We start from the raw sequence: 26,421 nt of genomic DNA on the forward strand, positions 1-26,421 counted from the left end.
TGCCCGGCTGATCAGAGGCTGTCAAGCCGGCCCTCACGACAGCTGCTAGGCCCGCTGGCTCGGAAACACAAAGGCAGCATAGCACAGCACACAAGAATAGTTGACAGGTTGTTGTTAACGATGGCAACTGTGTGAGGTATGCGTGTTGGGGTGCTAAATACTGGCAGTGTTAATCAGGCGAACAAAAAAATGCCCTTTCTTCCCCTATGGCTGTGCATGCTTTATTTCGTTGAGATGTTTTTTGTTTTTTTCCCCGTGTTTTGTTTTCCTTCCTTGCCTTTCATTTCCTTAGCATCATTCGCTTTCCTTTTTTCTTAGGAGTTTTTCTTCTGCTTTTTCTTCTGTTTCTCCCAGAAAGATGGCTGGAGCCGCGACAGGCCGACCCTTGGGACATTCGCAATGTTGTCCGGGAGCAAAGTTTACAAGTACAGTACAAAAGTCTGAGCCCAGCCTGTGCTTTCCGACTTTCTTGTACTCTTCAACGGGGCCCGCTTTCAAAGTCACTGCACACAAAGCGGTGACATGGTCTGAATATTTTAAGCTACCCAAACCCTGACCTTGGCCCGTTCTTCTCACAACTATAAATTGAAGTAATGCCTGGCGGGCATGGCTCACAGGGGCTTGAGGAGATGTTAGACACACAAATCTCCTACTGCACCGCACCGCCAAACTGATGATGTCATGCAACAAGTGTCCAGCAGGAGGAACAACCAAATGTTGGTCAATCTCTCAGTAGGGCGCCATTTTATTCTCTCCCCCAGCACAAAAACATGTTGCATTTACAAAAACATGTATTGCATTGCACTGTCACCTGCCGATGGTCATGAACAATAACGCAATAACCTGAGAATGCAATTTCATTGGTCTTTCAGCCACCTCGAGCTAGCAAGCTTTGGTAGACCCATGCCGTTGTGATTTGGTGTCCATTTGGGTAAATCTGTCTGTAAAGTCTTTTTGCTTTCCACATGTAGCTGATGCACATGGCATTGATCCAAATAAACAAAAAAATCCCTACTTACCTTCGGTGTTAATAATTAGCTGAACAGGTGCGAAGCATGTGGGGACTAATCAAATCTTGTGGTTTGTCTTTTCAAAGTTATCTTGATTCTCTGAAGGAGTAACATGTGTCAAGATCATCCAATAATTCATGATAGCTGTAGGAAAGTGTTATTTGTAAGGCATTGCATAAGATTGTACTGGTGTTGCCAAAGTGTTTTATTTCCATAGAACTCCATTGATCGGTAATGCTTCTATCATTTTTGCGTTTTCCACTTAAAAATTCGTGTTTTGATCGTTATCTTTATCATCCCTATATCGTTTTTATGTTACACGGATTCCTGTTCAAATCAGGGAGTTAGTGGCAGGTCTCAGAATTTCTGCAAAAAATAAAAAACTGCATCAAAGCTCCAATGACATCATTAACAACATGTCAACGGGTCCCAGAGCCGGCTCCGGATTACACAGCATCGTAATGGCCTCGGCACAACCAATCACATCTGCAAAGCATCACAGAGTTGCCGCGGAACGACAAGGGTGATCTAAACCTCTCATGACTCCAGCTCAACATGCCTGAAGGAGTCGGGGCAGAGGGAGGAATTTACTGTAAAACAGCTCCTTCTTAAACACGGGGTGGGAAAATCTGCACGGCTGATGGCAACAAAATCTGACGTTTCTGGAAAAAAAAGCATGGAAATTACATTTTTATGGATTTTAATGGATTTCCTTGTTGCTTTTAGATATCGTCCTTTTCGTTTTTCGTCCTTGTGGAAGACACTAATAGCAATTAAACTATAAATACCCATAGCTTTTTTTTTTTTTTATATTATATTGAAAACCATTAATTTATTTAATTTGCATCCGCCAGGAAATGCAATACTCGTACATATGGTTAGCTTGTTTAATGTTTAATTTAATAACCCGAGTTTCGATGGAGCGGACCTATATTCTAAATGGTAATTAATTACTATATATATTTTTTTTTATTTAACATAAAACTGCAATTTACATATACCTTTTTATGTTTTTAAAGCTAATTTATTCAGCTGTCATAATATTGTGTCTGTCAATAAAATGCTGTTGAAGTTACTGCACCCATTTTCTGAGGAAAACACACCTTGATTGTCTTCATAACTTAAATGCCAGCCCTGGGGCATTAGATGCCAGCGATAAGGTCATGAATTCCCTTTAATGTTGTTCATAATTTATTCCATTTTCATTTTCTTCTTCAGCAATAAAAAAATAAACACAATTCCAAATCCTCCGCAATTCCTAGCCTTGCAAGAAGACATTTTAGCGGCTGACAAGCCCCGAAAGAGGCAGGAGAGTGTGAAATGTTTTCACGTCCACACTGCGTTTGTGCCATGACGCGCACCACGATTTTCCCTGCGCCACGAGATAAAGACAGCCTGGCTCGGCCCACGTGTGTTAATGTAGGAAACGTTAGAGTCGTTCGGACTGCGGAGGGGAAAGTTCCCAGGTTCCTGCGAGCATCATTACCGCCGATGTTAATAGTGCCTTAAGGACATAAATAAAAGTGTGTGAACCTGTCTGGTGCACATAGATGTTCTTTCTTCATTTTCGTTTCCACTCGTAAACTGAGCATACCTGTTTAGGCCAAGTACAACTAATGTACTATAATCCAAAGTTTATTTTCATTTGGGGATAAAATAATGTAAAATAAAGTCTTCAACCTGATGAACACACTAGGTCTCTTCAAACAGTGGCCACACTAGGTCTGCACCCAGCCTGTGATCTAGACAATTGCTACAATCATACACTTTTACACAATGACCGCAGGGAACCGATGTGAAGAAAATGCCCTGTGATTCAATCTGTCACGGAACTGAATATAATCAGGTTTTAGTCAGCGTGTGCAATCTGGTGAACACAATGTTTATTCTACAGTATTGCAAGCCACTGCAAGGTTAAAATGTAGCAGCAGCCACAGGAAAGACATACAGAGTGCAGTAATTCAACAAACGCAATGCAGTGTTGCTCATCTGCATACGGTAGCGATGTCTCGCACAGAAACACGATCGAGGTATATTGTCAACAAAATACAAAATAAAATCACATTCTCTGTAGTGATTGCTGTCGTGTAATGAGATTTGCATCTGTAGACGCTTGCCCTGACTCCACATGCCGGTTATTACTTTACTCTCGAGCACCTTGAGACAATCCTTGTGGTATTGTGAAGGATAAACAACAGTTAAGTCGCAGTCCAGTACATGTTTAGTCTTCCGGTTAGTTAGTGAGCAGCCAGAACCTTTCTAGGAAACTTGAAGGCAGTCATGTGGTTACTGTATGTGATTGTCCAAGGAAAACTAATTCTTCTGGGGGATATTTTCATCTTTGTTTTCTTCCAGTGAAGGATCAACATATACAGTATATTTATACCATACCACGTTACTGTAGGACCAGCAAGAGTCATGTGATTGGGAAAATATGTTGGATTCCCTCCAAAATAGAGAGGTTAAAAAAAAAAAAGGTAACTGTGTTCAACCTGGCCAAGACTGGGTACATTGTCCTGACACTGTGGGAAACTCACAATACTTCCTTCAAGAGCGATTACTAGGAAATTTAAGATGCCATATCATTGACCCTTCTCACTTTTGTTGTATGAGCAGAAATATGTAAATCTGCATCCTGCCACATAAGATGACATAGGCTCTCTTTCATTGCGCGGGTATTATCTGCGAAAGATGTGACGAGGAACGCAAGCAAAAAAATGAAATGGTTTTCATTAGCAGAGATGATATGGAAGCTCAAGGAGATGATCCTAGGCATCTAATAAAGTACACTGACACTAGATTGAGAGATTGGCCCAAAATGCAGATTTTATAGGATAAAAAAGCTAGGTGGGGGAGAGAGATAAGCGATGTCTTTTGAAGTGGTAATTTGTGCCGGCATGTGTGGGTGTTCGGGGGATGTTTATTGTGAGGCAGACAGCCTTGAGATAGTCGATTAACCCTTATCAGGATGGGACAGAATGAGAAATTCAGGGTTTGCTTTTTACCTAAGATATATGTGATAAAAAAAGACTCGCACACAAAGCACGGTCCAAAACGGTCATGTGATACAGGGCTAAAATATGATTCAAAAGTCCTGCATGGTTTGTTTTTCGGTTCCATTATTTCTTTCAAAACCCATATTACATTCATTCAAGTCAGACTGGTTTGTGTTTGTCCACAGAAGATTCCTGGGTTTGGGCAAGTCCTCACGAATAAAAATATTAGCATTTTGCTGCCGCTGAAAGTCCAGCCTTTACAATTCCCCCTCACTATTCAGAGTCTACATGCTGTAAAGTAGATTCTGTTCAGGGAAAGAAAGAAAGAAAAAGAAAAGACGGTCTTGGAGAACCTTCCACCTGTCGCTGGAGGGACGTACTACTGCCATCTAGTGAAACATCCTTTGTAGTGGATTTTCTTCAGAAACTTCATCCAACACTGGGCTGAGGACTAATCTTTTTCTTTCAGCTAATTACAGAGAGCCGAAGACAGCTGCTGGAAGTTCCTGAAATGCCAATATTGACCTGGACCCTTTCACAAACTCACTTCACCTCTCTCTCTCTCTCCCCCTCTCTCTTTCAGCCTGGCTCGTACTCTCTCTTTATTTTTTCACCTGTATGCAAATCGTGTTGTTTCTGATTCATTAATCCAGGAGGGAGCAGTGATAGCAGTAAACTTTATTAGGGCTTTCTTCCACAAAACACTTATTGTACTTTGGCCACAAGTTAATTTTTACTGGAAACAGGCTGGTGGAGAGGGCGTTTGTTAAAGATCCTTTTTTTCCCCCGGCCTAAATACTTTGAACTGCTGGTATTTCAATCCTGGTCAGTTCTGTGTTGACAGTAGCTTTGAGGTGCCGAGTTCTCTTCAGACAGCATTATATATATATATATATATATATATATATATATATATATATATATATATATATATATATATGTTATGCACTCAGTTCTGTTTGTGGATATCTCTATGTACACAGACACACAAATGGACAGTAAAGCTAAATAGATGCTTCCTTCCTTAAATTTGGAAGCAGAAGCAGGAATACTTTTACAGTCACTGAAGGATTATAGTCTTGAAGGTTTTTATCAATATCTGGATCAGAATAGTGAGTAAATAAAATGAGTCCTACCATAAACTAATACTATAAACAATGTTACGTACTAGCTATTAAAGATATTTTTTTGGGGGGTTCAAATGTTGGTGCTCACCTCAATATACACATTTATTCCTCAGTTTATAATAGTATATTGCTTCTCTTCACTTCTCCTTTAACTGCGTTTCTGCTCTCTACATTTCTATGCTGTCAAATCGTCCTATACATAGCTTTTGCAGACATTTTTACGCTAAACATACTAAGATAAGGTGCATTTATATCACACAACAAAACTGTTAAAAACTAGCACACAGAGACACATTAAATAACAGAATTGTTTTAGAAACAATATCTGATTACATCTGAAAGACTAGAGATGTGATCATCACTGTGTTCGTCCGAGCAGTTGCTTTGTTGTTTTTGTATTGTTTGTGTTTGTCCATTAATGGGGTATAAGTAACGAGTTGCAAACCATCAGCTTGTATTTTAAAGCTGAGAAAAACCTGCAAAATGGTTTGATTTTGTTACACAAGTTGTTATTGATGGAGTTAGCTGCCTATAAAACTGACAGGTGAGTACACTGCTCTATCAGACAAACAAACGACTTTCAGAGCAAGCTGTTAACGAGTATACTATCTGGACATAAAGTGTCCTGAACCTTGTGAACCTACTGATCCGTCCGCTCGTCACAGGCTAGAAAACAAATCAGAGGCCAGCGGGACAGCGGGGATCCTTCTGAGGTTAGCAGGCCCACCTGGCGGCCAGGTGTCGAGGAAGCCACATGCCTGGGTTATGGATTAACAGCCTGTATCAGACACCTCAGGACTGTCGCGTAAACCTTTACAACGAGGCGAAGGCAGGGCCGGGGACAGGTGCATTTTCTGTGCCGAGGCAGCCGAAGAGCGCTGATTGAATTACTGTGCAAAGAAAGAGCAGGTCTGGGTAGGAAACTTAATTACAGAGAGGGTGGCAGGTAGCCCCTAACACAGGGTGGCAGAGCGAGGACTAGAGACCACCTTTCTTCACAGCCTTCTGTTGGCCACTTTGATCTAAAGCCGTATTGTGTGGACTCAACACCTTTCCCCCCCTCCCTTTCTTTCTTCAGTTCTTCTTTCTTGTTCCTTGTACAAAAAAAAATCCCCTCCCCTTATTAAAGCGAGCAATAATTGTTTTTTGGGTTCTTTTGAGCCCTGTCCTTTAATTATCCAGACTGCAGGAAATCAAATCCTTGCGATTTTCGGGTGAAACCCAAGATCGGGCCAGGATTGGTTTCAGAAAAGGCAGAAGGCCGTGAAATAGGTGCAACACCTTCACACTGAACACGGGAACGGGGCGATGGGGGCCAATATCATTGGAGAGGAAGAAGGATAATGGAGTTCAGTGTTGAGATGAGTCAAAAAGAGGGGGAAGGAAAACCTAAGACAAAAAAGATATTCCCTTTGGTTTCGGGGTTGTGGGAAGCCATAATGTTTTACACACTACTGACACCTAGTGATTACAGCTAGTTTGAAAGTCTTCTGCTTATATAAACATGTTGCATACATTCCTAATTTCCTACCACCAACTTTCCAGCTATCTGGGATATAAAACCAATGTTTATGGGATTAGCTGTGAAGATGTAAGAATATAAAAAGCTACAATTACTGTCCTGGTTTTAGAATGATCTGTGTGACATTAAAGGAAACCTTTTACAAAACAATCATGAAACTTACACTTGGTATTTCATATATAGTCTTTCACCTGTCGATGTTTCCAGTCACGTGCAATATGTACTCCGTTCATAAGAAAATTAATGACTACCTCATTAATATTTGTGCCAAAACAAGGGAACAGAAAGTGTAATAATCTCTGAAAAACTGCTCAGCCTTTTCAGCTGTCCAGCATTATGTCTGTATAAAGAGACTGGGCTTGCACACTCTGCACAGATATCCGCAGCAGCTGTTTCATCAGCACAAAACACCTATCGGCACGATTCAAGATAACGGCGCATTGAAACGGTCCGCTCGGAGATACTGCTCTGCAATAAAGGCTCTTGGCAGGAGAATGCGGACAGCTGCTCTCCGGACTCGGTAATCGGAGCAGGTGACGGCGGGACACCCTTCGGGGCCCGGAGCAGGACGCTGCGCAGGTATTTCACAGAGCTGACCTCTGGCACTCTGGGATTTCACAAGGAGTTTGTCTTTGTAACCAAACTGATAGCAGACAAACCAAACAGCCATTAAGTACGAGTCAGGACCCCATAAAGGAAAGCGCGTGAACGTTTTAACTGTTTAGAGGCAATAAAGGTGTTTTATGGCTTTCAAGGGGGAACTCAAAATGAGGGAATATGAGGTTTAAGTTTATATTCGACAATTCTGTGCTCAATGTGAAGGCGGGGAGTTTTAGATCTGGATGATTCAATTATTGACTGAGATGAAGGACAGAAGCAGTTTTGGAGAAAATGCAGAATGGGCCGCAGTTATTAGTAAAATTTTTGCCCCAAACATCAAAATGCATATTTGTTGAACCATCTGTGGAATTCATTCTGGATGCAGTCGGAGGCAATACTTTACTAGTGATTTAGTAAAGTATTTAGTGTAAAATCATACCAGAAATGATGAGATGAATACTAAAGACTGTAGCATTGCATTCATACCACATACCAGCCCCGGCAGTAACACGCAAGACCAGGTAGTGAATTACACTCCCCTCAAACGCCAACGGCCAACGATGGCTTACCACAGCTTTACCACACACCAAGGATCTCCTACACTACTACAAGACAACCTCTCAGGCCTGTTGTAAGGCCTACAGTAATTTTATTTCAAAAGTTTTCCTTTTCTCTGCCAAACCTCCTGAACCCGATTACATCATTCCCTGTCCGAATTGTTAAACCACATTAAAACAAACACATTAATAAAAAGAAAACAAGCAGCCAGGCAGGCGGATCAACAAAAGAGTCGACAAGCCGGGATTTCTTAACTAGTTCCTGTTATTTCAGCTGTACTTGTGTACTAAACAGAGCTGTTGCAACAGGGGGGCAGGCCGGTAAAATATATGGCTGTTTTATCAGTGCACATCATTAGCATTGTATTTGTCCACGGGCAAAAGGTATCCAATCGCACTCAGCCCTAATTGTAACGTCCTTTTTCCCTGTCTGTTGTCATCAAACAAAGCAAACACATTCACTTATCGGCTGGGTTCATTGCAGTGCATTACTCAGGGTTTGAGCAGCATAACTTCACTACAAAGTGCAACAGATATAATAATAATAATAATAATGATAATAATGATAATAATAATATTATTATTATTATTATTATGTTGTCCGTGTGGTTAGCTGTAATTAACGTATTACTATTTTACCTGGTAAACAAATAATATTTGCAATGTCAACAAAAAGGCAAACAAACCAAAACATTGACCTTTCTTTCAAGTCTGACCTTCAGGGGAGTGTTTGTTCATGCCGTCTGTTTTGAGTAAACCAAACCGCTGAAGGAAAAGTATTTATTTGTTCAGTCCCGGAGTCAATAATGAGAACTTTGCTCTTTACCCAGAATCCCCCAGACGTCAGGATGCAGGGAGGGTTGGCGCAGACATTCGCAGATCTAACACATCGGCCTTGTCCAGAGGTGGCCACTGCGTTGTCGAGTATTGGTTGCTTAAATCAGTTCAGTTCAAGTGGCCATGTCACTGTGGCAGTAATTTATGTTTTGGGGTGATGCGAGGGGCACGTGTGAGATTCTAATGACAGGCCGCGTGCAGCATCGTCACTCCTGTCATTTCCTCACCGCAAAGCAAGCAAGAGTGTGAACAGTGCATGGATCTCACAGGGCATTGCTTTATATCACAGGAGCGTCCGTCCCAAAACACACTTACTCCAGGACGGTACGTTTTAGATCTAGGATGAATCCGTAATTTATTATAATATTTTTGGAAAATATATCTTTATACAGGTAACGTATACAAATCAGCAGCTATAAGCAAAGTACTAAATACCTGATATACTTAAAAACAGTGCTGGACTATTATGTATACATGCATACACATACATACATAAAGCAGGAGCCATTTAAATTATTTGTAATAAACAAAGATCCAACAGTAGCTATAAAAGTAATTCTTGCACAGCTACTACATTCTTCAAAGGTACATACAACATACTTGTTTAAGTCAGGTTGTCACAAACACATGCAATCCAGAACCCAAGCTTTTGGAAAAGCATCAGAGATGAAGACACCACATCACAGACTGGTGCTTTTCAACCAAAACAAACACTGCCAGCGATGCTTCCAATGGCTCTTTATTGTCCTTTATTCAGGAAAGTCCGAGGCTTGGAAAGAGCACCTTCCACACTGTGCATCAAACCTTCGATCACAAGGCGTGCTTTCAGTTCTCCTTGCATATGATGAATTATGTATTTTCCATAACATTGTCACTGTAGGCTCAGCTCAGAGAGCAGCTCTGGTGGTGGTGTGTGTGAACTGTCTCTTCCCTTTCACATTCACCCCTTCAGCAGAGTTTTCACTTAAACATGCACCAACAACAAAGAGCCATTTCTGGTTTCTCTCACTGCAGAGCTAAACGTCCGAGTTCAAATACATGAAAATAAACACACACTTTTTACCTTTTCTCTAGGATAAGAAACACTAAAACATCTTTAGTGTTATGGTTTGCCTTAAACCAACCATACAGATCCTGTATTTACAGTCATATTCACAAAATGCACAATCGGGTGTGGAGAGTGGATTTCCAGTGACAGAGCAGTGGCTTAGGAAAGACCTGTGAAACGGTTGAGAATTGCACCATGATCACATGACCCACAAAGGACACCAGGTCCGGGCCAGGTCTAGAGCTTCCACATTGAGTTTTAGTGGCACATGTGATTTGACTTTTAAAAAAGCATTATGTCCTTTAAAGCCTTAAAAATCTTTTTATACAAAAAAAAAGGCAAATTATTCAACCAAGTACAACAAACTGATGGATGAAGGTGCTAAGATTTAGAACGTTTAATAAAGCTAATTCCTTCAATCACAGGAAAATGATTAATTTAAGTCTTTTAAATGTTTTTTTATTTAAAATCTAAGTTCTTAAACTTGTAGTTTATCACAATTTGAAATGGAAAAAAGCATTATTGCACTAGTATCGCCTTTTTATTCTAGAAGTTGTCAGAGGAGTAACTTTTAATGCCTCCAAGAGACTCTCCCATCACTTTGCTAGACAGTCCCTCCCCCGGCCATCAACATACAGAGATCATGCTGAAATATGTAGGCGTTTGCAAACCTTTTTATCACATTTCCTCATTTATATTTCGATTGCATAAGGATTAATCTTCTCTCCTCAGAATGCATTTAATTCTGAACTGCAGGGAGCAACACATTTTGATACTTTTTACACAATCTAAGATAACCTCAGATAACAGAGGTCCTTCATGAATAATGAGGATTATGGAGTGAGTTTCCCTGATGATATTAGTTAGAAGGGGGTGGGGGGGGTGAAATATTATCTGTTGGATAATCTGATAATTAACTCACTATTATTCTTGGTTAAGAGCACATTTGTAGGTCTACCAGTTGATACACCAGTATGGATTCTTTCACAAGCAGCAGGAAAACGACGCATCTCTGTAGCCTCTTCCATTCCCAGCACAGTCACTTACAGAATTTCTTCTAAAGCCAGGACCCCTGGATTGCATGAAAAACTCCCCAGACGTCTCCCCAGAACAGGTTATATTTAACGCACAGGAGCCGCCCGTATGTCAGTAACAAATGTGGTGGGATGTCGTCATCTCATGAGGTGAAGGTGAGGGTGCTGGTGCAGTTTGGAGACAAGCTCTTCCTCTGTAGGTTCTTGTATGTGTTCTCTGAAGAGTGACATTGAAATGAGAATAATTAAAGACTGGATCGCAGCTCTCTGGACAGACACGACAGATTCAAATTCAAATGTGTTCGGTTTCTGAAACCGGTTGAAGAATAACCTGAATTAGTGTTAAGATGTCAGCGGAGAAGTATGTTTTTTTAAATGCAGCAGCCAAACCAAGACGATCCATTAAGGACCAGCTGCTTACCTGAACATCAGCTGCACGGTTGTCTGGTATCCAGTCTGCTCAACCTCAGAAACTGTACAGTGGTGACTCCTATCCCACTTGTAAATAAAATTCTGGAGAGAGAGAGAAAGAACAATAAAGTGTTTCACAGAAAGGTACGTCCTTCTTTAACCCACAGTATATCCATTCAGTTCTATGATTTCTTCTGTTTCAGTGTTTGATTTTCAATCAATGATGATCTCACCTCCAGGATTAAAGCCACAAACAGGTTGACCCACATGATGGAAGAGGTAAGCCACCACGCCACAAAGTACAGCTTAGACCACCTTGAACAAGCAAGAGAACAGGCATCACTGGTCAAACAAGGTCCTTCAGATTTAGCTTTACATTTAAATGTAACAATGGGTTCCTCTCAAGTCACAAAAAACAACTAATTAAGCAGAATTCTCCTTGACATGTAAGAACAAAGTGTCCAGTCGAGAGGAACACAGTGTTATTGTTTTAAGTTAGGCGCTTTGTCAGTGAGTGATGACACTCACATCATGTGAAGGGAACATTACAGGCTGTCCCGGCCCGGCAGACTCAGCGGCTCAGCGGCTCGGAGAGTGATTACGTTTCATATTCCAGATCGTGTCTCATTTGGGCATTCTTGCCATATGAAAGATGGGATTGTTGTGCCCTCAGTCAGAAGGATGTTTCCAGGAAGAGGACCACACATAAGAACATAAGAAGAACATAAGACAGTGTCCAATCAAGAGGAGGCCATTCGCCCCATCGTGCTCGTTTGGTGTCCATTAATAACTAAGTGATCAAGGATCCTATCCAGTCTGTTTTTGAATGTTCCCAAATTGTCTCTTCAGCCACATCGCTGGGGAGTTTGTTCAGATTGTGACGCCTCTCTGTGTGAAGAAGTGTCTCCTGTTTTCTGTCTTGAATGCCTTGAAGCCCAATTTCCATTTGTGTCCCCGGGTGCGTGTGTCCCTGCTGATCTGGAAAAGCTCTTCTGGTTTGATGTGGTCGATGTCTTTCATGATTTTGAAGACTTGGATCAAGTCCCCACGTAGTCTCCTCTGTTCCAGGGTGAAAAGGTTCAGGTCCTCAGTCTCTCAGTAGGACTTTCCCTTCAGACCTGGAATAAGTCTGGTTGCTCTCCTCTGAACTGCCTCTAGAGCAGTGATATCTTTCTTGAAGTGTGGAGCCCAGAACTGTCCACAGTATCCAGATGAGCTCTAACTAGTGCATTGTACAGTCTGAACATCACTGCCCTTGTTCTCAATTCTACACTTTTGACAATATACCCTAACATTGTGTTTGCCTTTTTTTTTGCTTCCCCACATTGTTTGGATGGAGAAAGTGAGGAGTCCACATAGACTCCTAGGTCTTTCTCATGCGTTACTTAATCTAGTCCTATTCCTCCCATAGTGTAATTATAGTGGACATTTTTGTTACCTGCATGTAATACCTTGCACTTGTCCACATTGAATTTCATCTGCCAGGTGTCGGCCCACAACTGAATATTATCCAAGTCCCATAAAAATGAATGATTCTGAGAAACTCATTCTGACGGCAGTAAAACCACTAAATCAACAATGTTACAGAGAAGTGAAGTTGAAGTGACGAAAAGAGAACCAGATAATCACACCAAGTAATCATAATTAGTGCTTTAGCAGTTGCAGTTGTTCCTTAAGCACTGGACCACCTGGGCAGGATAGCGTTAGTTATCAGTTCGGATAAGAGGGAAATAAACTAAATCAATTTGGTCTCAATAGCAGGAGCAGCATGGCTGTGAAGTCTGAAAGTGTGCCAAGGTGTCCGCGCACTCAGTGACTGGGAGACAGTTCATGGAAAAGATAACATTTAAATCACTCACGGGGACGAGTATCTGGAGTAGGCCTCGATGAAGACATGCCAGTTGTTCACAATCATGATGTTGTACAAGAGCACCAGTGTGGCCTGGACAAGAAATGAAGTGAGGAAAACATAAGAAGCTTGTTGGAGAAGGTTGGAAACATGTTAAACCTCTCCTCAAATGAGTTACTCTACTGTACGCTGGCATATCGTGGGGGTCGTTGATGGCGTCATGTCTTAGTCACATCCTTGGCGATGAGAGACTGCAATAAACATTACGAGGAACTGTCCAAACTCACAGCAAAGTCATCAAAGTTGTTTGGCCAGTAATCCAGCTGCTCGTAGCTGCCGCACACCGCCGTGTAGTTGACGGTCGTGTTGTTGACCGTCGTGTCGCCGATGCTCGTGTCGATGACGACGCTGGAAAAAACAAATCAAAATCACAGCATGACTCCCACATAATTTCTTTAGTTCAACACATCACGCGTGTCAAGGTCTCTACTGTCCCTCGTTATTTCACACGCAGTCTCACCTCATATTCCCAGGGGCTGCGATCACCCCCCGAAACAGCATGACGCCAAGGATCGCAAACACATAGTACACAACCTGCACAGACCGAGAGAAGCAGTGTGTCAGTGTGTTTTCATTTCCTTTCGTTAAACATGTGTTGTCTATAGAAAGGCATCTCTGTGATTCAAAAGAGGATATTATATATTAAACACCACGGTGATGAGGGGATGAAATGCAGAATGGATTTAAAGACGGCAGCCGACCATTATCTATTATGGATGAATATTCTGACATTTATGAGGGAACAACATCAACAGCAGAATTTCTCTGTCTAGAATCAAAACAGCAATTTTCTTATCCTGAAGAGACCAACCGTGGTTACAGAAGTAAACCACCACCTACCACTAAGATCCCAGCAAACGCCCTGAGGTTCTTCACCAGGTCAAACAGCGTGCTGGCCACCAGCGCCATGAGCTACAGAGGAGACACAACGAGAGGAATGACATCAACACAGGACACTAAACCGAATACATGAACTGGTCTCGATAAGTCTTGTAATATTTATGGTGAGATTTTTTAATCCTCCTTAGAAAGCAAAAATGCGAGATGATTTTCAGGGTAAAGATGAATTTCTCTTCGGGCTCAGTGGATGCCGCTGGTTCACATAATCCACAAAAACATTGCAGGAACATAAATTGCCCACAAGGGGGAGACAAATACCTACAAATATATATTTTAGAAAAAAAATAATCTTAGAAACCTTTCCCCAGGGCAGCTTAAGAGTTCTTAAGATTTAAGAAACATAATACAGTAAGGTCAAGAAACCAGTCCAGAATGGGATGTTTTCTGCCTGATTTCACATTGTTTGGAAATTGAGCAGCAGGAAAGAAGGGACTTGTATGACATCATTCATTTTAATCTAATTTACAATTAATGTAAAATAAACCCAATGACCATCACAACGCTGGCCTAGTGCATTGAAATGAGCGCAGGGCCGCCCAGCCGCCACGACAGGAGAAGGGACCCATGCGGAGCGGACAGGCAGGCAGGGAGGGAGGACAGTGCGCACCTTGATGTTGGGGATGATCCTCAGGAACCGGAAGACAATAAGCATGTTGACCAAGCGCACCATCTCCCACAGAGACAGGAAGCCACTGGCAGCCGGGTTCCTGCGAAAGACACCAGACACAGGCTCGGTCACCGACGCCAGACACAAAGCAGCACAGCTACCAAACCCGACGACTCAGGGCACGACCGACACCTGAGGAATGATCGACCGCACCCACCAGTTTCTTCTTTCACAAATAAGGATTAAAAAAACAACTACCCAGGGACATAGGAACCATAGGATCGTTGTGTTGCAATACATCTATGCAGTATCACATGATCGCTGTTTACTAAAGCATTTGGAGAGCAGTGGCATTAATCTACGAGGAGATCGCCCCGTGACATTCTTGGCATTGTAAATACATTTGTGCAACAATGCCAGATGAGTTTCAATGCATTTCAATGCACGACTGAGCCGATTTCATGGCACCGACTCGTGCTTCTGTGCTCTGCCTGGAGCAGGAATGCCAAATTCCCAAAACATGCTTTAAGGAACCAGGCATTTTCTAAGGCAGCTTTACTACGGGTTCGGCATTCGCAGCTGTTATTTGGCTAATGAAATGCTGCTCGTGCTGCTCAGCCGAGTGAAGGACCGCTGGATCAGAAGACACGTTCACTGCAGTTCATGGCCGGTTACAAATCTGTACAACATAACCATCAATGCCTGTGCATTTTCCGAGGGCACCTACCATGTAGTGTGTTCAAGCCTGTAGGTCACAAAAATGGCAATCTGCAGACCCTTTGGGGAAAAAGAAAAGAAAAAAAGGATTACAAATAAGAACATAAGAACATCAGAAAGTTTACTAAGGAGAGGAGGCCATTCGCCTCATCGTGCTCTTTTGGTGTCCATTAATAACTAAGTGATCAAAGGATCCTGTCCAGTCTAAATTACGCCATACCCAGCAGCCTAGGAAAGCTAAACAATATTTTTAGGATTAAGGTTTGCGTAACTGCCCTTAACCATCCTGAGTTCCACGTTTTCTACCCATCAAAAACATTTTACTGTAGTTTAATTACTGTAGTAAATGATTCCTGTACTGGGATTGACCGAGCCGTTGTTAATGCACTCTGTCCAGATCACTTCAGTCACGTTAACACAATCTGAGACAAGGCGCAAACCGCACTTACCAGGAGAAAAACAGTCAGAAGCCCATCGAATATATTACTTCGGTAGAACAAGTATCCTTTCCAGCCCAGAGCAAACATCTTCAGACCCATTTCAAGCAGGTAGTAAATAATGAAGGAACAGTTGATTGCCTGGAAAAACAAAATCAAAATAGGTCCCTCGTTCAAATCTTCAAAGATACATGCAAGAGTAGTTTTCCGGAGTAGTTTTGATGCGATTAATCTTTTCCACATTTATTTTTTATGAATTTGAAGATTAGTGTAGAGTAAATTAAAGTTAGGGCACACTGAAAAACCAAAAATGTTAAATATAGCCGAAGGACGCACAGAGGGAAATAGTTCATATTTTCTCAACGAATATCCAAATTCATCAGGAAGTGAAATCCTGGTCACTTGAACACCTAGGCCTTTATGTTTACAATAACAAAAGTAAAACACTCACTAGAAACACGTTACATACAAGCAAAGGCTATTCCTTACCCGTAAAATGTCGTCCTTTCGTTCCGAGACAGCCTGGTCCGTTTCAATCACCAGCACCGTCTGCAAAACATGACATCACAGGTCCGTTACGAACACATCCTGTGCTCCGGCACATTGCGGTCCGGAGTTCCCGAATGAGATTGTGCAGCGGGAGAGTACTTACACAAATACACACGACGTTAGCAAGGGCAACCACATTTCCCAGCAAGCTGAAGTAATAATGGCTGAAGAGGAGCTGTAGTTTCTGCAGGAATGGGCTCTGGTAGTCGGGCTTGGGAGGGTGCTGGGCGGGGGGGAGAAGAAAGGTGCACTGAAGGTTATTTAAAGGTCTATCAGTGGGATGTCACCTGTAAGCTGGACTCCAGCTCAAAGAAAATGGTTGTTGACCTGTGTTACAGAGACTCACAAATATCATGGCATATACTGTGTCTTCCGTGTCAGATTGCTAGCTTTTATCCCTATTAAAACTACCTGCCTTTAAGAGACATCTAATTTGGACAGATTCCCAATTTCACTCCACAGAGAAAACCGTCTGAGAACGTAACTTCTTGAGCGAAGGTACAGCTTGAAAAATACTCGAGCCCTGTTTCGTCAACAACCGGATCTGGTTTTGGGATGCCGTTTCACGCTTTAAAGGCAGGTCTGGAACAGAGGTCGAACAGGTCCCGAACATGTCGAAAGCTGGCGGTCCTACGTTTGCGATGTCAAAGCGTTGCCCCTCTTGCATCAGTACCTCTTTGATCTGGTCCTTATCGAGCTCCTCAAACAGCTTCTGAAACTCCTCGGGCGTTATGTTGTCATTGCTGAACTGTTGAGCTCTCTGAGGAAAGAGAAAAGAGACTTCAATAAACCGGTATATCAGAACATGAACACCAAACACAACATACCGGCTCTGACACAGCGGTGATATAGCCATGCATGACTGGACAGGGAGTGGAGGACATTGATACGGTTCGCTCACCAGGATAATGGCTTTTTTACAGTAAGACTTCATCTGCACCCTCTGCATCACCTGTAGGACCATGTCGGTGGGGACGCTCTCACTAGAGAAAGAAAATACAAAGCGCTGGTCAGATTAGAGACTAGATTACAGACATTGAGAGAGACGGAGATCATTTTCTTTTAGAAATAAACTATAATGTCGATTTAGATACTACTGCACTACAACTTTCTTTCAGGAGAGGCATGTCGAAAGTATTTATACATTTTTTTACTTTTGAAAGGAAACTACATTGCTAATATGTATTTATTGTTAATTAAGCGTTTCAACTGTTTATTGAAACTCGGTACAGAGCTCTACAATTCTGTCCCTGTATCGGACTCTTTCCTGACTCACACGTGCTGATTGATGCCCATCTTATGCTGCCTCTGGCAACACATGACTTCAAACGCTGCCCTGATGCCCAGCCTCCGCCTCAGGATGGACGTCTGAATGGAGATCTTCACAGTGGAGGAGAGAGACCACATAAACACACACTTCCACAAAGGATCAGACAGAGGAGCCTCGCGCAGTGACAATAAAAACTGCCAGGTCTTCAGTCACTTCCCAGTGACAGGATGGCAGACTCTCCTCCGCTTTACTTTGTTACACTATTGGTTCTCAACCTGGGACCTGGAGGACCTACCCTGCTGGTTTTTGTTCCAGTCAAGCTTAATTACTTAATTGAACCCTTAATTGAAGCAAGGACCAGGGCTGGGTACCACTGCCCTAAAGCACCAATGGAGGCCCAGTACGGTGATACGGTGTGTATTTTGTACAGATTTAGGTTATGTAGCCATTCCCAATGATGTCATGCGTCTTGGCAATAAAATGATGGCAGATTTTAAAAGCAGAAACTCTCCAACTCACCATTAAATACCCTCTGAACTGGTTATATATGATGGCGGTCAGCAGGTTCATTAAGATATAGGTCCCTGAAAGAGGAAATTCCACAAATATTAAAAATGGAGACAATACAATCCTGCAAAGAAAATGTGCATACTTAAGTTTGGGGGGTGGGGGGAGAAAGCTGTTGTTGAAAGACTAATACATCAGTTAATACATTTTTTTTTTCTGTATTTTGTACTACAGTCACCATCTATATGCATGTAAAAGGAGCCAATGTTTTGCATGAACGTCGTGAGCTGCATCTGTAGCACAGAATGCAAAATAACTCGGGTTTTAAAAATGTGTCCAGTTTAATACTCACCAAAGCCACTGAAGAGGATGAAGAAAATGGAATAGGCCCTGTTCATTGAGTAGGCCGGGATCATTACTGTTCAGAGAGAGGAGCCAGAACAAAAATCACAAAGAGTGGCATGTCAAGGCAAATGATTTCCTTACAGCAGCACGACCCCCTGAAGTGTAACAATATCCTGGAATAAAATGCTAATTCCTGCAGTGTTTTTAGTTCAACATTTTCCCAGAGATGATGTGAACGGTATATGAATTCATGCACATGATAGGTGTTCATTTGTGTATACGCTTTTTATTTCCAATTTATGTGGATGAATTAGCAAACCTTGTAGAAAAAAAATGTTTGTCATGCTCTTTGGAGCTATGAACAGTGACCTGACTAAATTAAACCCTAACGATGTACTCAGGAGCCCTCAGTGCTGGAGAAACTTGACATAATTAAACAAACCCCACCATCAGGGTTATTGGCTGTGGTCAGCAGAACCAGCAGAGATGTTAGGGACTGGGGCAAGCTCCTGAAGTAAGACTCCCACTCGCCGTTACGTTCCTGATCCTGTGAAGATTAAAGTGGATTAAAAAGTGCATAAAATAAAATGGGTCTCAAATCATTACATTTTTTAGAAACAAAACAAATGATCCAAGACAAGTTACAGTGAGGAAAAAAGTATTTGATCCCCTGCTGATTTTGTACATTTGCCCACTGACAAAGAAATGATCAGTCTATAATTTTAATGGTAGGTGTATTTTAACAGTGAGAGACAGAATAACAAAAAAAAAATCCAGAAAAACACATTTCAAAAAAGTTATAAATTGATTTGCATGTTAATGAGGGAAATAATTATTTGATCCCCTATCAATCTGCAAGATTTCTGGCTCCCAGGTGTCTTTTATACAGGTAACGAGCTGAGATTAGGAGCACTCTCTTAAAGGGAATGCTCCTAATCTCAGCTCATTACCTGTATAAAAGACACCTGTCCACAGAAGCAATCAATCAATCAGATTCCAAACTCTCCACCATGGCCAAGACCAAAGAGCTGTCCAAGGATGTCAGGGACAAGATTGTAGTCCTACACAAGGCTGGAATGGGCTACAAGACCATCGCCAAGCAGCTTGGTGAGAAGGTGACAACAGTTGGTGCGATTATTCGCAAATGGAAGAAACACAATATAACTGTCAGTCTCCCTCGGTCTGGGGCTCCATGCAAGATCTGACCTCGTGGAGTTTCAATGATCATGAGAACGGTGAGGAATCAGCCCAGAACTACACGGGAGGATCTTGTTAATGATCTCAAGGCAGCTGGGACCATAGTCACCAAGAAAACAATTGGTAACACACTACGCCGTGAAGGACTGAAATCCTGCAGCGCCTGCAAGGTCCCCCTGCTCAAGAAAGCACATGTACAGACCCGTCTGAAGTTTGCCAATGAACATCTGAATGATTCAGAGGAGAACTGGGTGAAAGTGTTGTGGTCAGAGGAGACCAAAATTGAGCTCTTTGGTATCAACTCAACTCGCCGTGTTTGGAGGAGGAGGAATGACCCCAAGAACACCATCCCCACCATCAAACATGGAGGTGGACACATTATGCTTTGGGGGTGTTTTTCTGCTAAGTGGACAGGACAACTGCACCGCATCAAATGGACGATGGACGGGGCCATGTACCGTCAAATCTTGGGTGAGAACCTCCTTCCCTCAGCCAGGGCATTGAAAATGGGTCGTGCATGGGTATTCCAGCATGACAATGACCCAAAACACACAGCCAAGGCAACAAAGCAGTGGCTCAAGAAGAAGCACATTAAAGTCCTGGAGTGGCCTAGCCAGTCTCCAGACCTTAATCCCATAGAAAATCTGTGGATGGAGCTGAAGGTTCGAGTTGCCAAACGTCAGCCTCGAAACCTTAATGGCTTGGAGAGGATCTGCAAAGAGGAGTGGGACAAAATCCCTCCTGAGATGTGTGCAAACCTGGTGGCCAACTACAAGAAACGTCTGACCTCTGTGATTGCCAACAAGGGTTTTGCCACCAAGTACTAAGTCAAAGGGGTCAAATACTTATTTCCCTCATTAACATGCAAATCAATTTATAACTTTTTTTAAATGCATTTTTCTGGATTGTGTTGTTGTTATTCTGTCTCTCACTGTTAAAATATACCTACCATTAAAATTATAGACTGATCATTTCTTTGTCAGTGGGCAAACATACAAAATCAGCAGGGCATCAAATACTTTTTTCCCTCACTGATAGGATAGGAGATGGACAAATAAATTAAAGATGGAAAGACTATAATAATGCAGTTCTTAAATCTCTCTCTCACCTTTCCTCGAGCGAAAAGCAGCATCCCGAACATGGTGAACAGACACAGGTGCAGCGCTAAGAGCAGAAACACGCTGAGAAGGAACCAGATCACATTAAAGACCCACATTAAATACATATTCAGATTCAGTGTGTTGTGTTCTCTAATCCATATTATGTTTAAAACGTTTAAAAAGAAGCTTAAAGGCATCGTGCTTTTGTACATAATTTATAAACTCTGTTGTTGAAATATAAATAAGACTCTGAGACCAAGACTTTTTTTCAAAGATCTATAAGGATATCAATGCTGTCCTGTTTTAAAATATATTTAAAGGTCAAACATAGTATAATAAAACCCACTCATTTCTCATTGATAATAACCAACCAGTGCAGACAGAATACCTCGCTATTTCTGGGAGCGTCCGTCTGATGCATTTTAAGGTTTTCTTCATTAGGGAGGAATTTTGAAGGAGGAAAAATGGTCGCAAAAGTCTCCTGACTCTTAAAGTCTTCAAAGGGAACAAAAACATACATAAAAACAAATATATTTCAAACGTCTGCTACAGCAAATACAACATCAGAACACAGCGTATTATGATAGCGGTGTCAAATGAAACAACGTTGACATAAACGATCAGTTTGTTATTGCATCTATGAAGCTGGTGTTCATCAGGTGTCCACAGGGATGCACATGATACTAGAATGACATTTTAGTCTTAATTCACGACAAGCAGTCGTAATCTCAGAAGTCAGTGCGCCGCTCCGTCAGCACCGATCGGCAGTTTATCAATTAAGGAACGACAAAACACACGATTCTCATTATGTTGACATGGGACATAAAAGAAGGCATAAAATATTGTTCTCACCTCATTACAAAGGAAAGTAAGCGACACGATCCAATCCACAACCGACACGGCGATCACAAAGATGTACGCAATAAGCCACTTGTTCTGCCGAAACTCCTCCCAGCCAATCAAATAACTCTGAGAAGAGAAGCAGGAAGTAAACCCAATGTATACAATTGTGTAGCTTTTGTTTCAGCATGGGTCTATTGCATGAAGAAGCTTGATTTTGTTTTTTAAAATGGTTCACTAATACCCTCCAGGCCTTACACTATAACCATCATCTGTTATGTGATTATTATGGGTCCAATATTTTACTGTGGATTAAATTAAAATACAGTGTAGTGTGCAGTTTGTCCACAATGTAGAAATAAGGACTTAAGACTTTCTAGACCTTTCAAAACAACTACACTGCGAATTTCACTGCTAAACAAAAGAAAATGTGTCTGACACCTTCATTGAGCTGAAAAGATAAGAAAATACACTTTCTAATGTATCTAATAAAAAAATAATGGTGATGTCAGGGCTCTGGACTCTGGAGTGAAGGATTGTGGGTCCAATCCCAGGTGGGGGACACTGCTGTTGTACCCTTGAGCGAGGCACTGTACCTAAAAACCCAGCTGCATAAAGGGGTAATTGTATGTAAAGATAATGTGATATATTGTAACAATTGTATGTCGCCCTGGATAAGGGCGTGTGCTAATAAATATACTGTGTCTTCAGTTACCTTCACAGCCAGGTCCACCACAAACACGAGAAAGCACAGGGCTTCGATGCTCTCCGTCAGCCCACAGGGGGGCTCCCAGGCAGGCAGTCTGTAGCGAGGGTCTGACGTGGCTGTCAGAGACGAAGGCTTTTCTAGAAACGCCAGGGCCAATATGACTGTAATGGCAACACTTAGACCCCTGAGCACAAGATAAAACCCACAGACACAGTTTCGTTATTCTCCCTTCGTTAATGAGTAACAAATGAACTACGAACAAGTGCAGCAGAAGTTATATAATATACACAGTCATGTCAGGAGAGACTCTTTTAGTACCAGTGAACTGAAAGCAGAGACCGGTACCGCTTTTACATGTTTGCATCATTATTAAAGGACTGGTTTGAGAAGAAGTTCCCAGTTTACCCCCAAATAACAGGATTCTTACCATTGGCAGATCTTGGAGTAGTACCACCGGTACAGGTTTAGTGAGCTAGCGTCTACTCTGTGGTTAATTGATCGATACTGCAATGGAAAAATAAAACAATTATAAACTATAAGGGAATGTATACAAAAATCTGTTGTTTTTTTACACTAAATCCAATTAAGAAAATGAGATAAACACTTTTGAATAGTAAGTAAACACCTTACAGACTCGAATCACCTGACCACCACAACGTTGTAACGTACAATACATAAGTAAAAAATCATATTTAATCTGATCCGGAAATAAAAGAGCGCACCTGTATGGCATCCTCGATGAACACAACAGCTTGCTGGACATAGAGGTCGTCATCACCTTTAAATTAGAAAATAATACACATTAGTCACCAAATATGATGGAAACGATTATATACGTATTTGTTTTATAAATTAGTACTTATTAATTTAATGAAAAGTAATGGAAAAAAACACTTATTAAATATTGTACAAGCCTCATTTATGATGGTGAAGGACAAAGGCCAGAAGTCATTTTTCATTTTTTCTAAATGTTACAACTAAACACTTTTGCCTTTTTATTAGCTTTCACATGATAAAGAAAGTGAACAGTTGACACGTAATGCCCCCTCGTAACCCCGAGCTAGTCTGGGTCTATTCTAACCCACTGTTGTTCACCAGCTGTTTGTAAAGTCGCCGCTTTGTGCCTTTTTAACGATATTAAACTGAAACATTTCTCACTGCTCCTACCCGAGGAATGGTAAACACGCACTTACAAAAGCCAGATCAATAAAATCATTATGTACAATCTAATAAATCAGGAAGGGCTTCAACACACAAAATTGAAATCACTGGTTTACAATTATGGCCTGAAAACAAGAGACTAACTTAATAATCCAAAGAAATGTTCTGAATGCAGAAGTCAGGTTGTGTTGAGGAATATGGTGCATTTAAATTGGGATTACAACTACATCTATACCAACCCTCTGACTGGCTCAGTGTGACAATACAATTAGATCATTCCCAAAAAAGCAATTCAGTGTTCTGCTCTCATTGACTAAAGTGACCTTTTGTTATTAAATCTTTGTAGATCGCTTATAGCAGATCTGTTAAATCTAAAATTCTATTAACCAACCCCAATCTATTGTGTTATTTGTTCATGGTTATGCCAAAACAAATCCAATGATTTATTGTGAATTAAAAAAAAAAAAAAGAATCGGTTAGTATGGGGGAACGGATTCGGTCTCTGGAGGATTACGGACGCAACAATGGCCACAGGATGAATTGCTGAATATGAAACTAGCAATGTACAAAAGAAACAATACAATGCACTCCCTGGGTTTCATATTCTTTTCTTTGTATAATTCTCCCTTAAAAATTCTCACTAGATGTCTGTTTTCTGGGGAGGGTGGGGGTGGCTTGAGATGATGGCTGCCAACATATCAAATATAAAACCATTTATTTATTTTTTAAGAAAGGAATACGCGTTTGCAGGTAATAAAGTCTGCACCAAGTTCCCCTGCAATGCTTTTCCTTTTGCTTTTTTGCATTATTGGTAACCACTGTGTGGACAGAGCATCAAAGCAGTTCAGAGACAGTTCAATATGAATGCAATTGTGTAGATATTTGGCATTTCCCAACGTGCTGTGATAGTCAACACTATTTAAGTATCCTCAGGTCAAGCCCACAACACGCCTTGCTAATAACCTTTCAGATATAGAAACAGAGGCATTCGTAGCAGATTTCTAACTGGGTGGCTGCTGCTGTTCTTCTGCAAAGACACGTGTTAGACATGTCAAAGGCATGTATCCGCCCAAGCACACAGAGACTAGGACATGTTTATTGTATTTATTTCATGTTCAATATGTATTGTTAATCCTTCCTTTTCCAAACAGAGTTCAGTTCTTTCAAGGATAAGATCCGGGTTCAAAATAAATTAACAAAGAACATCTATCATGTGTCACAAGTGTGTGTGTTATGTTTTTTATGGAAAAGATCTAATTACTTAAAGTACTTCTACTTTGATCAAAGTTATTTTTGTTCTTGCTGTGAATAGAAATCACTTTAAACCTGCTGTTGTATCCTCCTCACCTCCATCTGCTCTTCTTGGTAATTTTAAGTGCATTTTCTATGACTAAACCTAATACAACTGTCACAGGATATGACCATTTCATGTGGTTGACCATTAATTTCCATTTTGACCGTTGGCTTCGCATCTACTGCAGCACTTCGTGGCAAACAAGTAGACTTACAAACCACACCTGCAGAGCTTCTCACGGCCAAATCCTCGACTCAACTGCAAGTTTCTTGTACTTAGAACTTGAAAAGGTCTTTGCTTTCCAGCTCAATGTTTCAGCTTAGAATATCAATGGGGATTTTTTCAGTAGTACTTGCTTCCTTTAAAAGATATTCATAAACATTTGTGTATCATAAATTCTACAAAATATTGTAACAAATAGCTATCAAAAAAAGAATACACCAGATTAAGAGAGTAACCAAAACATTTACACAGAGACTAAACTGAAACAGAATATTTTTGATCACATCAATATTGTTTAAATTACGTCTTGGTTGAAGTTGAATGGTCTTTCCCCCTTTTTCTGAGGTCTTGACTCTGTAATGAAACAGGTTTCTTACAGAAGGGCAGTGCCTGAGTTAAATTACAGCCAAAGATGACTATTGAATAAGACTGTCCAATTATCACTCCAGCACGCTGTTACTCACATACTACAACAACATACATATCCATGCATGTGCAATGTTTTTGCTTTCAGCTTTTGATTACTGTTGTTTAATTATGCGTCTCTAATTGATGGTCGGTTGATAGGAATGCCTGGTTACCAGTTGCCTATATCTAGGTAAAATATCTACACCTTGGAAAAGTCCGAAGTGTAACCAAAAGTTATTTTCCTAGTTGTGTGTAGTTAGTACACTAAAAACATGTTGTCAATGATTTTGGAAGTGTTCTGCCCCGGTGATGTGTGTAAACGGAAACAGCAGTGGGCAATGAGCCACCGTACAACCCGTCCCTGTCTCTGGACCTATTAATAATAATAATCATAATCATAATCATAATAATTTGTGTGGACCAAAGCCAGCGCACTCTTCCAGTCGCTTTCGGTTTAGCGGTCTTATGCGATGTGTTGCAGCTCTTACCTCCGTCTATGCAGCAGGCATCCCGGGCCGCGGAGTAGGAGGGGGTCCTGGCTTTGGGGCGACCCCCGGGGCTCCCCGTCTGGAAGCCGGACCCGAACACGTCCCCCGGAGCCCAGCCGGCAGCTCGGGGCGGCAGCAGCGCGTCGGTCTCCATTCACGGGTTTGTTTCTGGGCTTGAGTAGCAACGTGTCTGTAAGCTTTACACCAGTGTGCCGTTACAAATGTAACACATCTAACCTGCCACCAACAGCGTGTTGTTCTGCATCAGCCGCACTGATGTCCAGTCTGTCCAGCGCCGTCTGCTCTGCTTCAGCCCACGAAACCAAAGACTTCATCAAGAAAACTCAAATGAAAGCAGAGACACTACGTACAGCACAGGCACTGTGTTGTTGCCAGACTTTCTCCCCCCATATCCCGCTGCTGGTCGCTTGCCTCCCGTCCCGCAGAGCCTATATAGCAGCCCAAACCAGTTTCTCTTTACCAAAACTTCAGTTTGCGGAACTCGGACCAGTGTGGGAGGTGTAGTTTCACAGGCATTGCACTGTGGCTGGACCCGGTTTTAAATAACTACACTTCCCACTAAGCATTTCCACTGAGCAAGCATTGCCAGTAGGCGTGG

The 26,421-nt window shown here is 41.6% G+C and overlaps 1 protein-coding gene across 1 annotated transcript; it reads right to left on the reverse strand.

Moving 5' to 3' along the window:
• Nucleotides 1–8,987: 8,987 nt before the first annotated feature.
• tpcn2 (two pore segment channel 2) lies at nucleotides 8,988–26,339 on the reverse strand. Its single transcript, XM_066700590.1, has 25 exons — nucleotides 25,803–26,339; nucleotides 22,952–23,007; nucleotides 22,657–22,733; nucleotides 22,236–22,413; nucleotides 21,533–21,649; nucleotides 21,069–21,175; nucleotides 20,689–20,761; nucleotides 18,831–18,930; nucleotides 18,391–18,456; nucleotides 18,051–18,115; nucleotides 17,538–17,641; nucleotides 17,163–17,244; nucleotides 16,935–17,021; nucleotides 16,365–16,484; nucleotides 16,202–16,261; nucleotides 15,725–15,853; nucleotides 15,286–15,335; nucleotides 14,559–14,658; nucleotides 13,892–13,963; nucleotides 13,512–13,585; nucleotides 13,279–13,399; nucleotides 13,002–13,084; nucleotides 11,376–11,457; nucleotides 11,153–11,244; nucleotides 8,988–10,948 (listed from the first exon to the last, which is right to left on the reverse strand). Exons 1-25 carry the CDS (start codon nucleotides 25,954–25,956, stop codon nucleotides 10,870–10,872), a joined length of 2,328 nt encoding a protein of 775 aa, XP_066556687.1. The 5' UTR covers nucleotides 25,957–26,339; the 3' UTR covers nucleotides 8,988–10,869.
• Nucleotides 26,340–26,421: the final 82 nt, after the last annotated feature.

The sequence above is a fragment of the Amia ocellicauda genome, chromosome 4 (assembly GCF_036373705.1).
Source record: "Amia ocellicauda isolate fAmiCal2 chromosome 4, fAmiCal2.hap1, whole genome shotgun sequence".
Classification (NCBI taxonomy): domain Eukaryota; kingdom Metazoa; phylum Chordata; class Actinopteri; order Amiiformes; family Amiidae; genus Amia; species Amia ocellicauda.